The sequence below is a fragment of the Armigeres subalbatus genome, chromosome 3 (genome assembly GCF_024139115.2).
Source record: "Armigeres subalbatus isolate Guangzhou_Male chromosome 3, GZ_Asu_2, whole genome shotgun sequence".
Taxonomy (NCBI): Eukaryota; Metazoa; Arthropoda; class Insecta; order Diptera; family Culicidae; genus Armigeres; species Armigeres subalbatus.
The window spans coordinates 373,978,290-373,996,883 of NC_085141.1; the positions used below are offsets into that span (position 1 = coordinate 373,978,290).

The window sequence follows — 18,594 nt, forward strand, 5'->3', positions numbered from 1 at the left end:
AAAAAAGCATTGGTAAAATTAAAAAGTAGCGTTGGTTCTTTTTCGTAGAGAGTTGCGAAAAATTAAAACTAAAGTCTAGAAACTGCCGTTTTGAAAGTAATTTCAAACTATAAAATTGAAAGTTCAAGCTTTTAAAATAAACTGTAGAACTGTCAAATCGAAAAAATATACACAGTAAAAAAGAAAGAATGATATTGTTTGTTTCAAATGGTAATATGGGTAATATTCTTATTAGAATAATCAAAACATGACAAATTTTGAAGAAAGGAGAAATATTGAATTTTATTTCCAATCATTTTCAATTTTGAAAAACGGGAGATTCCTCTCCTGGCTGTCCTCCGACGCTGATGGTCTCGATCCGCGATTTCCTCAGAATCACTGCAGTCGCCTGGCCGTTTGTACTTTTCGACACCAATTCCACTAAAATATATTCAAATGAACCAAAATTAATAGGTACACGTCATACATAAATTGTTTTTGTGCAAATGGCAAATGCAGTAACATTGGAAATTTGCGTAATAATGGTTTGAAATAAGAACATGTACTTACTGTTCAACGCTGATGAACATCCAGGTTCAGGTCAAGGATGGTCAACTTCCCGTTCCACAGTACAAGCTGGTCTTTCAGGAACCATACTGACTCATTTTTTCGACTAGCTGATCCAACAGGAAAAAGGAAAGCTTCAATAAGATCGACATTCTCCGTAGGGGAATCACTGCGGGTCACTGCAAACACTAAAATTTGAGAATAAAACACAAAACTCAGATTATTGCCGTGGAAGTTTTAATTGACCACTTACCTTCTGTTTATCGTAGCATGGAGCTTCCGATTCAGCATACACTCGAGTTTTGCGGCAGGGAGCAAACCGTTAGGTGGTGATCATGGCGGGAGACGGCAAACTGCGGTACGAATGAGTCATTTCCAATAGGCTGGTGAAATTAATAAAGACAAAGAAAACATTATTTACTTATCGCAATTTTTAGAAACTGTGGCTGAACCTTCTTCAGAACCTACCTTTCGTTCAATATGTTCAATGTAGTCTTTCTTAGCAATCCGAAAATAGAAATTAGCTCCTGCGCTGCGGACATTTTAAACTAATTTTGCAGTGGGGGGCGAATTTTGATTTTGTTTTGCACTCTGTTTTGATGGCTACTTTCGCACAAACATTTTTTTGTGGATTTGACATTTCTATATTTCTTACACTGAAAGAAAAAACTTTTAAATTTACACTGAGTACAGGTAAAAAACACTTTCAAATTGAAAATATAACTTCCAAAGTAAAAAAAGAACTTTTAATCTTAGGAAAACAAATCAACTTTTAAATGTAAAGTGTAAAACATTTATAAAAACCATTTTTGTTTTCTCTGTGTAGTGCTCAAAACGGTACGGCTACATTTCCAATGATGAACCTGGATAACAAACAGGCAAATATCGATATCGATAAAGAAGCCTTGTTTACTGAACTTCTCAATTTTGAGGAGATACTTCCTTCCAAGTCACTCAACAAGATTGGCAAGAAGAGAAAGTCAGATCCAACCATAAAACAGAAAATCAGAACAGAGCATTTGAATGGAGAGGAAAAAGATAAACTCATCAACCTCTTGACGCAATTCCCAGAAGTATGTCATGATAACGATGAAAAGCTTACTTTTTCTAACGCTGTTAGACATCGAATCAATACGAAAGATGATCTTCCAGTATATTCTAAAAACTATCGCTACCCATTCTGCCACAGGGAAGAGGTACAGCGACAAATCGTAAAGATGCTAGACCAAGGAATCATTCGACAGTCGAGTAGCCCCTGGTCGTCACCCATTTGGATCGTACCGAAGAAGACCGATGCTTCCGGTACACAGAAATGGCGACTTGTGATTGATTATCGCAAGCTCAACCAAAAAACCATTGACGACAAATATCCGATACCCAATATTACAGACATATTGGATAAACTGGGTAGATGTCAATATTTTTCAACCCTAGATCTTGCTTCAGGGTTTCATCAGATAGAGGTCCACGAGAAAGATATTGAAAAAACTGCGTTTAGTGTCGATGGAGGACACTACGAGTTCGTTCGAATGCCTTTCAGACTTAAAAATGCACCCGCCACATTCCAGAGAGTGATGGATAACATCCTCAGGGAGCATATTGGAGTCAGATGTCTGGTTTACATGGATGATATTATCATCTACTCTACCAGCCTCCAAGAACATTTAATAAATCTCAAGAAAATACTGGAAACACTGCGAAAGTTTAACTTTAAAATTCAATTAGATAAGTGTGAGTTCTTACGCAAAGAAGTCGCATTTCTTGGCCACGTGGTTACTCCCGAAGGAGTTAAACCCAACCCAAATAAGATTAAAACAATTCAAGAATGGCCATTACCCAAGAATGAAAAGGAATTACGAGGATTTCTCGGTGTGATTGGGTATTACCGAAAATTCATTAAGGATTTAGCAAAAATATCGAAGCCTTTTACTCAACAGCTTCGTAAAGGCGAAACAATTACGCATACAAAAGAATTTGTTTCAGCTTTTGAAAGATGCAAACATATTCTCAGTAGCAGTCAGATTTTGCAATATCCTGACTTTAACAGAAGATTCATTCTTACGACGGATGCGTCTAATTTTGCCTTAGGTGCAGTATTATCCCAAGGTCCTATTGGCCAGGATAAACCAATCGCCTATGCATCGCGTACTCTAACGAAAACGGAGGAAAAATACTCCAAAATAGAAAAAGAGCTTCTCGCCATAGATTGGGCATGTAAGTATTTCCGACCCTATCTCTACGGTCGTAAATTTACCCTATATACAGACCATAAGCCACTGACTTATGCGCTGAACTTGAAAACTCCCAATGATCGATTGATCAGATGGAAGCTAAGGTTGGAGGAATTCGATTACGAAATTCAATACCGACCTGGCAAACAAAATGTCGTTGCTGATGGATTGTCTAGAATTATGCCAGAAAACATAAATAATGACAATCATGAAATAAACGCAAACGACCAAGAGGACGAAGAGTCATCATCAGACGACGACACCGTACACTCGGCAGATTCGGATAACGAAAATTTGATTAATTTAACTGAAAAACCTTTGAACATTTTCAAGAACCAAATACTTATCAAAGAAGGCTTACAGAATGAGGAATCGTACGACGAAATCTTTCCCTCGGTATTTCGGAGAACCATAACAAGGATAACATTCGGTATACCATTTGCTATTAAAATTTTCAGAGATTTCATGCATCCAACCAGAGGTAACTGTATATTATGTCCTGAAAAATGGATTAATACGTTGCAGATTGCGTACAGAAATTATTTCTCAAGAAATAAAACTTTTAAAATCACACTCACCCAATCAATATTGCAGGATCTTACGACTCCAGAAGAGCAGAACAGGGTTATTGACGAAGTCCACCAGCGGGCACACAGAGGAGTAGAAGAAAACCATGAGGTCACCCGAAGAACATTCTTCTTCCCAAAGATGCGTTCCGCAATACAGACGTTTGTCAATCTATGTTCCAAATGTTTGGAGAGTAAGTATGAAAGAAATCCTTACAGAATTACATTTTCAGACACCCCCATTCCTAAGAAGCCTCTTGATATCGTACATATTGACATTTTCATCTCCTGCCCAAACATTTTTCTTTCGGCAGTAGATAAATTATCCAAATTCGCAATGCTTATCCCTATAAAATCCAGATCGATACCCCACGTTAAACGTGGCCTTATTAAACTGATGATAGTTTGATAGTTTGTGATAATGAAGCTGCGTTTAAGTGTATCGAAATTAGAGGATTACTCCAAAGATTAGAAGTGGAAATGTACTACACTCCGTCAAACCAAAGTGAGGTCAACGGGATTGTAGAGCGTTTCCACTCTACGCTTAATGAAATTTTCCAGTGTGTTCAAACTAAATATGATGATTTATCTAACAAAGAAGTTTACCGTATCGCAACCACACTATACAATAGCACCATCCATAGTACCACAAAATTGAAACCGGTAGAAATATTTTACGGAATTAGAGATGGAGAAGAGAGACCCCACAATTTAGAAACAATTTTGGAAAACCGGAATAAAATCTTTGATGAGATAGTAGAAAAGTTACAGGAAAATCAGCGATCAAATCTTGAAAATAGAAACAAGCATAAAGAAAAGAAAGTCTTTAATAAAATTCAGGGAATACGAAACAAAAGAAAACCAAGGTACAAAGAGGTTAAGGTCAAGCAAGACAGGAGGAAAACTTATATAGACCATCGCGAAATAAAGCTACACAAATCAAAATTAAAAAGGAAAAGGAAAACCAAAACATCAATGACAGGATCCAGGAACTCACGCACGCAATTCGTGAGATAACCATACAGGCAAACCTAAACGACCTGTTGATGAATGATATCGGAATCATTTCTTCAATTTTTAATATCGACATCATCAACAAACTTCTCGAGGATATCCAAGACGCAATCATGTTGTCAAAGGTATCCATAGCAACCACCAAAATATTATCAATCAAAGAGATAATAACTATTAAAGGATTACTTGATGATCAAGGAATCAACATTCATCTACCGGACGAAGCTTTACAGTTCGTCACACCCAAGTTCGCAACAAGTCCAGGAACACTACTCTACTTTATGCACGTACCATTGCTAGAAAACACTACTTCATCAATTATCAGGATTTATCCCATGATCCACAAAAATCAAACCATCAGACAGTACCCAGAGTTCATTGTAAAAAACGGAGATCGTATATTCACAACGCAGAAACCAGGAGATTTCGTTCAACGATTTATGTATCTCAGGAAACTTAACGACAGATGCATAAACGCTTTACTTAATGGGAGAAACCCGGAATGCAGCGTTGGTTTCAATAATCAAACAATCTACAAAGTTATATCGGATAATACGCTTTTAATTTCTAACATCAGGAACCAGAAGTTGGAATCAAATTGTGGTCCAGAGAATCGCACTCTTGATGGAAATCTACTTATCACTTTTTCGAATTGTACAATTCGAATCAATAACCAGACATTTAGAAATGAAGAATACACCGAGGAACCCCAAATTATTCACAACGCATTCTACAATCTTCAACCGAATTGGAAACTGCATGAAGATCACGATTTGGGAGATATTCATCAAAAACCATTCAGAACCGTAAGACTTTGGAACACGTGTACTTGGAGCAAAGCGAACTCAATTTTAAATTCTGGAGCCTATTTGGAGGATTTTCATTTTCTGGAATTGTAATCATGTTCATCTTTATCTCATTCATAATCAGATACGGAACGGGACGTTCCTTTCTTAAGGGGGGAGTAGTTACAAACCCTAATTCAACTGAAAACACTTCGACGGAAATCGCCGAAACATCTAGCTCATCAATAAACCAACACGAACAACAACAACAACAAGAACAACTGCAACATGCATCGGACAGACTACAGGAATTGGAGCAGCGGATCAAAGTACTTCGCGGAATTCCACATCAGCAACACGCGTCCGGTCTGTAGATAAGTCAGCACATTTCAGTTAGCAAGTCAGGCCTCTGTAAACCATTCGAACCGTACCCGTACCCGTGTGCACGTCGCGTTTTGTATTTTTTAAAAAACCTCTCCCGAAGTCCCTAAATGTAATTTATATATCAAAATCAGACGAATTATTATTCGGTTTTGGCCGATTTGTTTTGGCCAGCTTAGCCGTTAATTCTGCTAACGCTTTTTTCATTTCTTCCCACTCTACCTAACTGACTGTAACTTCTGACGACGCTTGATCGCTTTGGTGTCGACCCACTACCTTGGCCTCCTATTGCCTCTTCGGTGTTTGTTAGAATTCTATTGATTTGACTAATGACGGGGGTTTGAGGTGGCCCAAACTGATAGTGCTTCATCAATGCTTCGATCCTTTGATCCAATGCTCGCATTCACATTCCTTTTTCTTCCTCCCCAGAACTGCCGCAATTCGCATTAAAGTCCCATGTCGATTTTTGACGATTTTGATTTTCTTTCAGAAATAAGCTTAAAAAGAACTCAACTTTGAGAAAAACTGATAAAATAATAGGCTTTGTTCTCGAAAATTGAAAATTAAAACCCACTTGTGTTGTCTCATCTTGTTTTTATTCGCATAACAGTCACATTCCAGATTTTTATACACTCTCGCACAGAACATCAATGTAATAATGGTCCATTTAGTAGTCCCATAGCAATGTATATAGATAACGAATATTATGCAAAATATTCAGAAAGATTGCTGGTTTTATCGATTTATTAGATTTTTTTTCAATTTCTTCATGTAAAACGGGTTTGAAAAATTCAACGCCATATTTCTCAAGTTGAAGAAAACTGACAAATAGGGGCAAAGAAGCCCTACTCCATTTTACCCGATACCAATAGTACAATACCCTGGATTCATATTTTGCTTCAACTGTCCTCTCTAGAGCTTTCTCGAGAGTATCAATTCTGCCCTGAATATGTTCCAGTTCTTAAGTTATCGACAAAGGAGATTTGTGACAAATTCCATTTTTAGCGCCATACTTGAAGAAACTTCGCAAATGCTTTTTTTTCTGCCAAATCAAGGCTGAATACGTCCTGTGGTCAGTGTTGCAATTTTTCGACAGATGTGTTTGAAACCGAACAGAGTATTTTTTCAGTGTTAAATCCTGAAACTGACATGTGGAAAATGAACCATCAATAAATAATTATGTTGGACAAGGTGAATACAAACAGGTGTAGCAGTATGCCAATTACACGATTCAGCCATATTGGATTTTTATATGGGGCAGCCACCGAGTTTGTTTATGTTTTGCACTGAAAATGAATTTTTCACCCCCGCGCTAGTCTCTCCCATCTACTGTCGAAGTGAGTGAACCCTGATATAAGAACCCTGATGTTGGAGTGGACAGGATTCATTTTCGTACACGTGCTAGATTCTGACAGTTTAGCTGTCAATCGATTTGCTCTGCGTAGATGAATCATAATTATTCTTAATCCTCGAAGAGTGTCAAAACCCCTTATTCATTTCATGTTTCTGTCACTTTCTCAACCACGTCTTTGAATTAGGTTCTGCAGCGTCTGTACGTAACCTCAATCTGGTGACAGATTAGTAGTACTTCTTGTTGGAGTCAGGGCCAGCCAACCAATCACGAACTCGACCCTTGTCGGAGTCAGTGGAAAGTACTACTGAACTGTCAAAAAAGTTCATTCGACGAGGACCGAATTCATTCGTGACGTCATGCTACAGAACCTAATACTGAAAAGTTCACTCGTCAGTTTCATTGAAAACGCTTGAAAATTTCATTTGCTCTTTCAAAATTATTTTTGAAGCGAATTGGTTTTCGAAGTATCCGAAATGGATCAACCTGGACCATCGTGTGCGCCGTCGGGGAAAGTTTCGAGAAAACGGGTTAGTGATCAGACCTTGGGTGAAATCGCAGCTCAATTTGTACAGAGGGATGGTTTAAAAGCCAAATGCGCTATTGATCCCGGTAGCGTTTGTAGATACGAACAAGCTTCGTATGATTCTGGAAACATCATACGCCATTTCCGTTCAAAACATCCGGAGAGATCTGTGGAAGTTGGATTAATGAGCGAAGATGCAGCATCGGCCAAAAAACCACGCATCGTGAAAAAAATCCCTATCGCGATCGATAAACACCTTTTTATTGATTCGATCATCAAAATGATTGCAAAACACAATATGTCGCTGGCCAGTCTTGAATGGGATGGCTTTAAACAGCTGCATGAACCCATAGCGTCAGCCCTCGGCTTAACCATCAATCGCCAAAACGTCAAACAATTGCTAACATCAGCAGCGAATCATGTTCGAACCGTCCTGGCTGAAGAAATGCAGGCAAAACTGATTTGTTTAAAAATCGACTCCGCTTCGAAGCATCATCGGCATGTGCTGGGCATTAATGCTCAATATGTCCTGCGGAATAAGATCGTCATCCGTACACTGGGTGAGTAAATTTGTTTTGTCTTATCTAAATGTTAGTACACAAGTTCAGGTTCAAGTTTAAGTAACTACGAAAGTAGCTCCTCGCGTTTTAACCGACAAATGCTACTATAAAATTTACCCAAGTCGTAAGCTAAAAACATGCACCTAATAAAGCACTTTCTCGCGTTACAGGCATGATGGAAGTCAATGAACGACAGACAGCTGAATTTCTGAAAGCTAAGATCCTCGAAGTTGTTCACAGCTACGGAGTTTCTACCTCGCAGATATTTTCTGTGACTTGCGATAATGGGTCGAACATGATAGCGGCGGTAAAACTATTGAAAAAGGAAATGGCTCAAGCTATTTTGGCTTTACTTGGCGATAGCGACAATGGTGAAATATGTCTCGATTCGGATGATGCGTTCCTCGACTCGTTGAACAATGAGTTCCAGAATAGCCTGAATCTCGTCCGATGTGCTGTGCACACGCTACAGCTCGCTGTACTGGAGGTCGTGAGTAAGTCAGATGAATCAGTCAAAGCCATCACCACTATTGCTAAAAAGTATCGAAACATAAAATACAAAACACATTTCCAACATCACGATGCCAAATATCCACCTATCTGGGGCCAAACCAGATGGGGCGGTATTTATAAAATGAATGCCAGCTTTGTGTCCCAGCAGACATTTTTCGACGAATTGGCGTCACAGTTTCCAGAAGTCGGTAAGCATACTTTCTATTTGTACCAATATACTTGTATAAGTCGGTAGAATATCACTACTACATACTGTCTTAGGCTCGTCCGTAGACTCCGCCGTCAACTTTCATAATTTAGCTCATAATTATTTTTTATTTATCTTGTTCCACGCCAGATCTGTCACGGCACTGGGAGTTTATCAAAAACTACGAGCAAGCTTTCAAGCCAGTTTACCTGACGACGAAGAATATGCAAGCAGAGCATGTCTCCCTAGGCGCTATTAGTGGAAGTAAATGGAAGAAGTTAATAGTGGAAGTAAATGGAAGAATAATAGTATTTTAACTATTCTGTGTATTGTTAAGGAGACTTTCAGCCCAAGGCTGGCTCGTCTCGCATTAAGATGTTTAAAAAATCAAAATATGTTTTTTTTTATTTTCAACCTTTTGGACCACAACGACTGTATTTTTTTTTTAAATGAAAATTTAAACGTTTTTACACATACTTACTTGATACTTGATGGGCTACAGCTCTTCGGTGAACCTACGCCGAATGGAGTATCCTTCTCCACTGGACTCGATCCTGGGCCAATCGCTTCCAGTCGCCCTGAACATTGAGCGCCCTCAGGTCCTCTTCAACTGCAAAAAGCCATCGTGTGCGCGGCCTTCCACGAAGCCTGCGGCCTCTTCCGGGTTCTCTACTAAATATTATCTTCGCTTGACGTTCTTCCGGCATACGGTTCCGGTTTTTACACATACAGTCACAAAATAGGAAAGGTTTACCAGGCCGTTTTTAAGCTACATTTTTTTTGAAAATTTCAACCTTCATTTCAACGGTCATGCGTCTCCATCATTTCAAAATGGAAATTTCAATCAGTTAATTAAAGTTGTTGCAATGCAAAGCAACGCAACACAAATGTCCGTCAAAAACACGTTGAGGAGTGGGATATTTAATCTATAAGCTACACTTTTACAAGTCCAGATTTTCTCAGTTTTCCTTGAAATAAAAGTCAATATCTGGTTTTGTCAATATTTTTATTTCTACAAAAAATATATACAAATATTACGTAACATAGTTCTTATAATTTAATACACTTTTCTTAATTCGAAAACGAAAACCGATAATGTAATGCTCATTTTGAGGCTTAAAGTGATGAAATGATTGGCAGGTGACAAAAAAGTTTCACTCAGCATTAGGACCGAAATCCTTGTGCATGTGGTCATTTTATTTTTGTACTAACTGCCTGATCCGAATCCTGATCTAAAAACTATATGACATGCTAATTACAGATTATTATTAGTCACCTAATCATGATGATAATAAAGGGGACTGAAAAGATGGCTAATTCGTTAGCCCATCATTCAATCAACATATGGTGTACAATGTTTTTGTTTTTATTTCGTTTTATTCGTGATAACAATGCTTCGAAGATATCGACGAACTATTTTCTAACATGAAATAGCTATGCAAACAGAGGCTCGAAAAATTTCAACGAAATGCAAAGTATTTGTTAGAAAAAGTTTATTGCCGATAACAAGCACTAACTACGTGCCCTATCACCCAAAATGAGCACTTGAATTCGGGTATACCACCCACGAACGAAGTACCAAAAACGATGTTGGTTAGAGTGCCATTGTACCGCGGATGACACGCTACCACCCTCCTGTGATAATATATTTTAATCTTCTGGTTTTGTTATAACAATAAAAGATACGTCTCTTTTCACAAAATAACTCAAATTGAAATTAAGGTCACTCCTGACAGAATCCAAGTTTCAAAGTGCTCGCGTTTTCGGGGGCACACCACTCGATACGGAGGCGGCGGACAACTGTCATTTTTGTTGATTCAGCTTTGCTGAGTCGCAGCATGCGTGAAAAAATAAAAATGACAGTTGTGCGTTGCTTCCGTATCGAGTGGTGTGCTCCCGAAAACGCGAGCACTTTGAAACTTGGATTCTGTCAGGAGTGACCTTAAACGCGACAGTTCAATAATTTCCGAATAGTTTGATGGATGTTTTATTTTTCATATTGGGAGGCTTAACATTTCACTTGGTGGTAATATTGAGTTTATGAACTGTCACTTTTAAGTTTAATTCGAAAAATGGGACGTATAGCTGCGAAGCAGACAGACGAAACATAAAGGGTAAACCTTTGAGAGATACACTGGAAGATGCTTTATTTCTAGTGAATATGTCATTTCAAGTTCTATTTATATGTAGAGTAGAGTGGGGCAAGAGTACGCACTTAGTTTTCAATCGATCATGTGGCCCTTATGAAGCAAGATTCTGCATATCAAATCAGTGTCGATGATTCATATACTCTTCCTTTATGTTACCCAATGAAAAAAATATTGGAATTATTGAGATTCGTTTTAGTAGAACCTTTATTGCAAGACAAGTGAAAAACGCACTCTTACCCCACCGGTGGGGTAAAAGTGCGCATCGGGTGGGGTAAGAGTACGCATTTATCCAATCATGTGCTTTAAGTATACATTAACACAAATAAGAGTTAATAACATTTAATTGATGTTTAATGAGCATATATTAGGGAATGTTTAAAGATTACGTAACTCTTAAAGGGGGAGGGGGTCCTAAAAATGTGCACTTTCATACGAAAAACCATTGTTTTATATATATATAAACAAAAAACTACAGAGGTAAAAATATATATATCAGGTTTCGCGTGGCGTATACAAAAGCATTTTCCTTAGAAAGTCCACCAATCACGTAGCGTAAATTTTGGCTATTTTATCACAACTCCCCCCTCCCCTATCTTACACTATTTGTATGAATCCTCTAAAAATTATATGGATCGCCACACATCTCGCAACCCCTCCCAGCTAAACGTTACGTAATTTATGAATGTTTCTTTTGATTAAATGAAATTATTATTGAGATGAAGCTGTGTTTTCGTACTAAGTTTAGGTGTACAACAAGTTCTAACACTATTTCATTATTTCGCTTCAGTGCTTTGTTCGCTAAGTCCTTTCTAACACCGAACTACTTCAACTTATCCTAAAAACTTGTGATTATTTCGAATTCTGTCCCTTTTTTCTTAGTTGTGAATCTTTACACTTTGGAAGAAGTCTTATTTCGGCCGGAGATACGGGTTTGACATCATAGCTTGAAGATTCATATGCGTACTCTTGCCCCACCGGTTCCTGCGTACTTTTACCCCACAGTCCCAAAAAATATTCAAGTAATGGTTTTGACTTCTTGGAAAACTAACCGGATTGGTGTTCTGTACCATAAAGTACTCTATATAATAGGTTATCGAAATGGTATAATGTTCACCTGATTGAACGTATAAATGGTAATGAAATACTAGTTGCGGAAATCCAATTATTTTTAGCAAAATGGCCAAAAAGTTATCTAACTCCATATCTCCCTTGTTGTTTATTCAAATCGTTTACAATTACACATGATAATGGTTGGCCAGAATACCTGTCAAACTGATGCAATGCTGCTAGTTTATCTTTTTTTATTACTTAAAAAAATCGAAAACGTACTCTTACCCCACGCGCACTCTTGCCCCACTCTACTCTATATCATATTTTTTCGAAATAATGAAATTTTATCAAACAATTCACAGGTTGACAAATTGATCCCGCGACGCCTTTGGGTGAATGCGTCAAGGATTAAGTACAGTATACTAGCGAGCGGGCCTTCCTCAATGGTGCGAGGATGCACGACTACAATTTGATTTTTTTTTTCCGAAATTTTTGTTAGCCGTAAAATACGAAGTTGCATCATTTATTGAAGTCGTGAGGTCAAAAAAGATTCGCACTCGCAATGAATGTAATGAGAAAAACTTAAAATATCTCTTTTTATTTAGTATGCAAATAAATAAATAGTCGATGTTATATTAACTCAATCTTATAAATAAGCTTATTAATATGGTGTAAATTTCTCCTCCTTAACCAAGCTATTTTCATAGTTTGAAACGATAGCAGATTGCTGGTGATGAAGCTCTTTGTAGCGCTCCATAAGCTTGTTGAGATCCTTTTGAAACTTTACCGCCCGCCCAGTGTTCATATCCTCGCTCAACACGAGATTTGCCATAACTTCCGAAATCTCAAGCAATTCACCCAATTTAACTTGATCGAATTCTAGTGAATGATTTTCGGTCCCTTCGACGCAAGTTGAGGCAGCTTCAGGATCGATCAACATTTCCATCATCTCGCTCTCTTCGGACGGAAAGGTAGCAGAAGCACCCAGAGGTGAAATCTCTCCTTTCGCACCTGGCAGTGAATATCTTTTCGTGAACTTTTCAAACCATCCCGCACTCGCTTGGAATACTCGTTTTTGTGGTACCTCCGTTCCCTGCTCAGCCTGCAATTGGCCATAGATGTGAAGAGCCCTCGCTCGTATCGTTTCGCTATCCAGCGATTTGTTTTCCCGCTGATTGTCTTCCATCCAGGCGAGCAACATCTTTTCCATTCGCTCGGTTAGCGGGTTACGGACGTACGATGACCGGCTGGCACTTATGTCTGCACCCCGAGTGACGGCTTGCCTGATGCTAGTCGCGTTATGTCTGATAGTTGCAATTGTTGACGGCGATATGTTGAACTTCCGGCCTATTTGGGCTATTTTTGCTCCCGCAGCAAGACAGTCCAGAATATCGATTTTTGTTTGTAAGGATAAGCTTTTTCTTATTTTCTTTGGAGCCGGATTCATTTTAATAATGAGGTGAGCGAAAATAACTGATATCGAAACGATGGTCAACAGAGCAAATAGTGAACTGAAATACAGAATGTATCAATTAATTTACATTACATTATCCTACATATTCGGAATACTTACATATATCAATTATTGTACTTTTCAGTTAGTGCATCATAGTCATAGTCAGAAGACTCTTAATCTATTATCAGGTTATTAAATAGGTATATGATTTTTTTCACGAACAGCGTCCGCTTATCCACTTTCTCTCGTATTTTTCGATGACAGTTTAGTTTTTGTTTATCTGTCGGCAAGAAAGCATAAACATTCCACTGCAGTTGTATGCAGTTCATAGCAGGTACGGTGGATCTTTACGAGAATATAGAGCGTAGATCGCACATACATCAATGCATTTATTCACACTAGTACAAGTAGATGCCAAACAAACATACATGTCTGTGTTAATACAATCCGCGAAGTCGAAGCAAAATTCTTCACACAAACAATGACAGTTCTTTATGGGTTTTTACAGTAGAGCAACAGAGAGAAGGAGATGGCGGCCATGTTTCACTCAAACTCTGACAGATAGCAATGGGATTTCCCATAGGAGGGAAGAGCAGAATTTGCTTCGACTTCGCGAATACAAGCTGCCTCGCCAAAGTTTTCGAAAGTATGATGCTGGATTTTATTTACCCAGCAGTTCAACACATCATAGTTACCGAACAACATGGATTTATTAGGAAACGGTCGACTACTACGAATCTTATGAGTTATGTGTCTATGCTAATCGATAGTATAGAAAAGCGACAACAAATCGATTCTGTGTATGTGGACTTCTCGAAGGCTTTCGATCGAGTTCCTCATCAACTTGCGGTGGAGAAACTCAGAAGAATCGGCTTCCCTGACTGGTTAGCCACTTGGATCGCTTCATACCTCGACAACCGTTATGCATATGTGAAACTCGGGACAGTCAGATCGGTTCCTTTCCGTATTACGTCCGGAGTGCCGCAAGGAAGCCACCTTGGGCCCCTACTTTTTGTGCTTTTTGTGAACGATTTATGCAGCGAATTAAAATCTTCAAAATTAATGTATGCCGACGACTTGAAAATGTTTCGAGCCGTAACGTCGCTGGTGGATTGTTGCGCGTTGCAAGCCGATGATGATAAGCTTTCGGACTGGTGTGACAGAAATGGAATGACGGCGAATGTAAACAAATGTAACATTATCACGTTCACATGTCTGCGCTCTCCAATAATTTTCGAATACACTATGCACGACCTAACTTTGAATCAAGTTTCGCTCGTCAAAGATCTAGGTGTTTCACTGGACAGTAAACTTCGGTTTAGTGAGCATATCTGAACCACAACAGCTAAAGCTTTTGCCATATTGGGACTTATGAAGCGCAACACCCGAGATTTCAGCGATATTTACTGCCTCAGGACGTTGTGTGCATCGCTGGTTCGCAGTATTTTGGAGTATGGCGTAGTCGTATGGGCACCGTATCACGCAACGCAACTAGCTAGAATCGAACATGTTCAGAAAGCTTTCATCAGATTTGCGCTACGAAGGCTTCCCTGCACACTTACCTCATTTCACCGTATTCGGTAAATTTTACCGAAATCTCAACAGCAGAACTGTTCGGTAATTTATTTTACAGATTTTTTGTAATTTTTTCAATTGTTCAATTGTCCAATCACCGAAAATCTGTTGAATTATTTACCGAACAGTTCTGCTGTTGAGATTTCGGTAAAATTTTACCGAATTCGGCGATTTATTTTAAGTGTGTGGCGTAATAGACGTGAGCTGCCTCCATATGAGCACCTCTGTGAACTCGTGAGTCTTCCTACATTGAGGAGTAGGAGAATGCTTCTTCAGAGGCTCTTCGTATTCGACGTTCTGCAGAACAACATCGACTGTCCTTATCTCTTGGCGAAACTCCGTTTTAATGCCCCCGAAATAACGTTTGTTGTGAATGTTTTAATATTATCAGTCATTTGTATGATTTTAATTTAAGTAAACGGATGTTCAAGTCGCGTATTAGTATTAGTTCTTAAGTTAAGAATCCTATATTAATGGACATAGGATCCCTACTGCAGCGAAACCAAATAGCTGGACGGACTTATTGAAAATTGTACCACTCGTGTTAATCCCTGCTCTTCGTATTACCCCTTCCAAAGCGATGTTGAATAGCAAACACGAAAGACCATCACCTTGCCGTAACCCTCTGCGGGTTTCGAAGGGACTCGAGAATGCCCCTGAAACTCGAACTACGCACATCACCCGATCCATCGTCGCTTTGATCAACCGTGTCAGTTTATCCGGAAAACCGTGTTCGTGCATTAGCTGCCATAGCTGGTCCCGATCGATTGTATCATATGCGGCTTTGAAGTCGATGAATAGATGATGTGTGGGCACGTTGTATTCGCGGCATTTCTGCAGTACTTGGCGAATGGCGAACACCTGGTCCGTGGTGGAGCGTTCGCCCATAAAACCCGCCTGGTACTGCCCTACGAACTCCCTTGCAGTTGGTGCTAGTCGACGGCATAAAATTTGGGAGAGTACCTTGTAGGCGGCGTTCAGCAATGTGATTGCGCGGTAGTTGCTACAATCCAGCTTATCGCCCTTTTTGTAGATGGGACACACGACACCTTCCATCCACTCCTGCGGCAAAATTCCTCCTCCCAAATCTTGGTAATGACCCAGTGCAGCGCTCTAGCCAGTGCCTCACCACCGTGTTTAAATAGCTCTCCTGGTAGTTGGTCAACCCCAGGGGCTTTGTTGTTCTTCAGCCGGCCAATCTCCTCCTGGATTTCCTGGAGATCCGGAGCCGGTAGAATTCTGTCCTGCGCGCGTTCTCCCAGGTCCATCACCAAACCGCCATCTTCGTCTGCCACATCGCCATTCAGGTGTTCTTCGTAGTGCTGCCGCCACCTTTGGATCACCTCACGCTCGTTCGTAAGAAGGTTCCCGTTTATGTCCTTACACATATCAGGCTGTGGCACGTGGCCCTTACGTGAACGGTTTAACTTCTCATAGAACTTTCGTGTGTTATTAGCGCGGTACAGTTGCTCCGTTTCTTCACGGTCTCGATCTTCCTGCTGGCGCTTTTCCTCCGGAAAATCGAGTTTTGTCTGTTCCGCGCCTGTTTATATCGTGCTTCGTTCGCCCTCGTGCGGTGTTGCAGCAATCTCGCCCATGCTGCATTCTTCTCTTCCACTAACTGCTCACATTCGCCGTCATACCAGTCGTTTCTCTGATCCGAGGGCACCGTGCCAAGTGCAGCGGTTGCGGTGCTACCAATGGCGGATCGAATATCTCTCCAGCCATCTTCAAGAGACGCTGCGCCTAGCTGCTCTTCCGTTGGAAGTGCCACTTCCAGCTGCTGCGCGTATTCTTGGGCTAGTCTACCGTCTTGTAGTCGCCCAATGTTAAGCCGCGGCGTCCGACTTCGACGCGTGTTGTACACCGTCGAGAGTTTTGAGCGCAGGCATACTGCAACGAGGTAGTGGTCGGATTCAATATTCGCACTGTGGTAAGTGCGGACGTTCGTGATGTCGGAGAAGAATTTACCGTCGATTAGAACGTGGTCGATTTGGTTTTCCGTTTCTTGGTTAGGTGATCTCCATGTGGCCTTGTGGATATTTTTGCGGGGAAAGAAGGTGCTTCGGACTACCATTCCGCGGGAGGCTGCGAAGTTTATGCATCGTTGGCCGTTGTCATTCGATACGGTGTGCAGACTATCCGGTCCGATGACCGGTCTATACATTTCCTCCCTTCCTACCTGTGCGTTCATGTCACCGATGACGATTTTAACGTCCCGCAGTGGGCATCCATCGTATGTCTGCTCCAGCTGTGCGTAGAACGCTTCTTTCTCGTCGTCGGGTCTCCCTTCGTGTGGGCAGTGCACGTTGATGATGCTATAGTTGAAGAAACGGCCTTTAATCCTCAGCTTGCACATCCTTGCGTTGATTGGCTGCCACCCAATCACGCGTTGGCGCATCTTACCCAGCACTATGAAGCCGGTTCCCAGCTCGTTGGTGGTGCCACAGCTTTGGTAGAAGGTAGCCGCTCGATGCCCGCTTTTCCACACTTTCTGTCCTGTCCAGCAAATCTCCTGCAGCGCCACGACGTCGAAGTTGCGGGGATGTAATTCATCGTAGATCATCCTGTCGCAACCTGCGAAACCTAGCGACTTGCAATTCCATGTTCCAAGCTTCCAATCGTGATCCTGTATTCGTCGCCTAGGTCTTTGCCGATTATATCGAGTCGCATTATCTCTTATATTGTTCGTAATGATTGGTTTTCTAGGCGGCTTATTGGGCCTGCGCAAACCTCCTGTCTCGTCGGAGGGCCGTCGTGTCAGGGCTGTTTAGCGTCCCACCTAACACCAGGACTTGGGCTTGTGCGCTTTGAGCGGCACACGGTCGCTTTGGTGGGGCCTACTTGCGGATACATGCAGCTTTTTATAGAGGTTTAACAGGGCCCACTGTCAAACCCCACCACATCCTAGGCAAGCCCCACAACTCGCAGATGGCCTGGGGAGGGATCGTAAAGCCCTTGGACATAGTCCCTGCTGCCCGAGCAGGGATACATAGATATTATGGCACGTAACTTTGAGAAGATGGAGGAAGCCTACATCAGACTGAAGAGGGAAGCTAAGCGGATCGGACTAGTCATCAACACGTCGAAGACGAAGTACATGATAGGAAGAGGTTCAAGAGAAGACAATGTGAGCCACCCACCGCGAGTTTGCATCGGTGGTGACGAAATCGAGGTGGTAGAAGAATTTGTGTACTTGGGCTCACTGGTGACTGCCGAAAATGACACCAGCAGAGAAATTCGGAGACGCATAGTGGCTGGAAATCGTACGTACTTTGGACTCCGCAAGACGCTCCGATCGAATAGAGTTCGCCGCCGTACCAAACTGACAACCTACAAAACGCTAATTAGACCGGTAGTCCTCTACGGACACGAGACCTGGACGATGCTCGTGGAGGACCAACGCGCACTTGGAGTTTTCGAAAGGAAAGTGCTGCGTACCATCTATGGTGGGGTGCAGATGGCGGACGGTACGTGGAGGAGGCGAATGAACCACGAATTGCATCAGCTGTTGGGAGAACCATCCATCGTTCACACCGCGAAAATCGGACGACTGCGATGGGCCGGGCACGTAGCCAGAATGTCGGACAGTAACCCGGTGAAAATGGTTCTCGACAACGATCCGACGGGCACAAGAAGGCGAGGTGCGCAGCGGGCAAGGTGGATCGATCAGGTGGAAGATGACTTGCGGACCCTCCGTAGA

General features: G+C 41.1%; 1 protein-coding gene and 1 long non-coding RNA gene across 2 annotated transcripts; both read right to left on the reverse strand.

The window, feature by feature from the left end:
- Positions 1 to 288: 288 nt before the first annotated feature.
- On the reverse strand, positions 289 to 1,164 carry LOC134223647 (uncharacterized). Its single transcript, XR_009982653.1, has 4 exons — positions 1,015 to 1,164; positions 800 to 929; positions 550 to 734; positions 289 to 420 (listed from the first exon to the last, which is right to left on the reverse strand). It is a non-coding gene; the product is annotated as an uncharacterized LOC134223647 (long non-coding RNA).
- An 11,278-nt stretch (positions 1,165 to 12,442) lies between these two features.
- LOC134223648 (tigger transposable element-derived protein 1-like) lies at positions 12,443 to 13,608 on the reverse strand. Its single transcript, XM_062702834.1, has 2 exons — positions 13,434 to 13,608; positions 12,443 to 13,371 (listed from the first exon to the last, which is right to left on the reverse strand). Exon 2 carries the CDS (start codon positions 13,305 to 13,307, stop codon positions 12,522 to 12,524), a length of 786 nt encoding a protein of 261 aa, XP_062558818.1. The 5' UTR covers positions 13,308 to 13,371; positions 13,434 to 13,608; the 3' UTR covers positions 12,443 to 12,521.
- Between the last annotated feature and the right edge of the window lie 4,986 nt (positions 13,609 to 18,594).

Bases quoted from the DNA above. Each gene is read 5' to 3' on its own strand.
- LOC134223648 (XM_062702834.1), bottom strand. From the start codon at position 13,307: ATGAATCCGGCTCCAAAGAAAATAAGAAAAAGCTTATCCTTACAAACA.